Source organism: Sphaeroforma arctica (genome assembly GCF_001186125.1).
Source record: "Sphaeroforma arctica JP610 unplaced genomic scaffold supercont1.540, whole genome shotgun sequence".
NCBI lineage: Eukaryota > Ichthyosporea > Ichthyophonida > Sphaeroforma > Sphaeroforma arctica.
In genome coordinates this window covers 1-1,406 of record NW_014040018.1, presented here as the reverse complement: position 1 = coordinate 1,406, position 1,406 = coordinate 1, and the positions used below count along the sequence as shown (strand labels likewise).

The window sequence follows — 1,406 nt, the reverse complement described above, 5'->3', positions numbered from 1 at the left end:
AAGCGTAAATAAAGTATTTAGTGTGGAAAACATATTTTTAAATACAGCGTAGTGCAAGAGACCTAAGACAGTCTCTTGGTGTAGTGTATTAAAATACCGAAAGTGACGTTTCGTTGAATAGGGGGTTTTAGGTGAAAGTTCGCATGTATTACATACACAGCCTCCTAAAAAAGAAACATATTAGTGTCATAGCCTTCTGTGAACACTTAAGTATAGATAAATACATAACAACTAGTTAACTAGGTACAATCTTATTGAAGGTATTTAGGTTACCGAACAATTTTGGTTTGTTTGGTAAAGTAGTGCGTGCTGTCATATACAGTGGATGATAAATAGAACCCCTGCAGACTTCAGTCCTTCCAGGCTTGACGCCTTCACCCCTACTACTAGTCCTGAACTCCTGACGATTTTCTGGACATTCGCTACGCTTAGGGGGACAGGCTGATACCAGGAATAGGCGGACTCTTCTAAGAGTCATCAGAGAGTCAGTGAAGCCACACTCAGACTCACAGACTCACAGCTCTGTACGAGAAGCAGGAATTTTTCAGGAGAAAGAACGAGGCCATTTTCCTGGGCCCAGCCCATACATAGTAGGGGACCAAACTCAAAAGTATTTCCAAAAAAAAATACTTCAAAACAAAGATAGCAACATATTGTGGCACCTCCCATACAACAGTCAACAGAACGGATAAGCACAGCTGACGTCGGGTGAGTATATCGAGACAGCTATTACAATGCAGCAGAGGCAGAGAGCTCTGGCGGAATACTTCAAGGGCACGTGGAACTACACACGGGTTATCACCAGCACAAAGTCCACGGTAAGTGTAGTACAATGTGTTTTAGTATATTGTGCATAGGTAGGTGTAGTACAGTGTGTGTTAGTATATTGTGTATACAATCATCGACCTACTGTACGCTTGCACGGATATGTATCTGTAGTCGATGCGTACTCAAATGAAGTTCGTATATATAAGCGTGCAAGCCTTTCACATCAGGCATAGGCTCACACAAACCCTTAATTACATTGTGCTCCGCATTTCTGATTCCGGTTTAACTTGTATCCGCATAAGTTATAACCGGGCAGTCGGCAGTTTATATTCAATTGTCTGTACAAAATATATTGACCAAAGTCATATTCTGAGTGTTTTGTCTATTATTGGTGAATACACTAGAATGCGCTACAATTGATTATAAACCTCCCTATTGTAGACAGAGGTCTTTGGAAATGGGTCTGGTATTGCCTCGTGGCGAGAAATGAGTAACCTCCCAAGTGGCATTCAGCAAACCGGCGTTGCAGAAGCTAAGGTGGGTCTGACAGAAACAACCGTAAAATATAGGCTGTACGTGTATCCTGTGGCTTATATATATATATATATATAATATATATAATGTACCATTCTGAGTCG

At 41.0% G+C, this 1,406-nt stretch overlaps 1 protein-coding gene across 1 annotated transcript; it reads left to right on the top strand.

The window, feature by feature from the left end:
- Positions 1–687: 687 nt before the first annotated feature.
- On the top strand, positions 688–1,305 carry SARC_07084 (hypothetical protein; the record flags this gene model as incomplete). Its single annotated transcript, XM_014298979.1, has 2 exons — positions 688–818; positions 1,210–1,305. Coding segments are annotated over exons 1-2 (180 nt in total), but the record flags the coding sequence as incomplete, so codon positions are not given.
- Between the last annotated feature and the right edge of the window lie 101 nt (positions 1,306–1,406).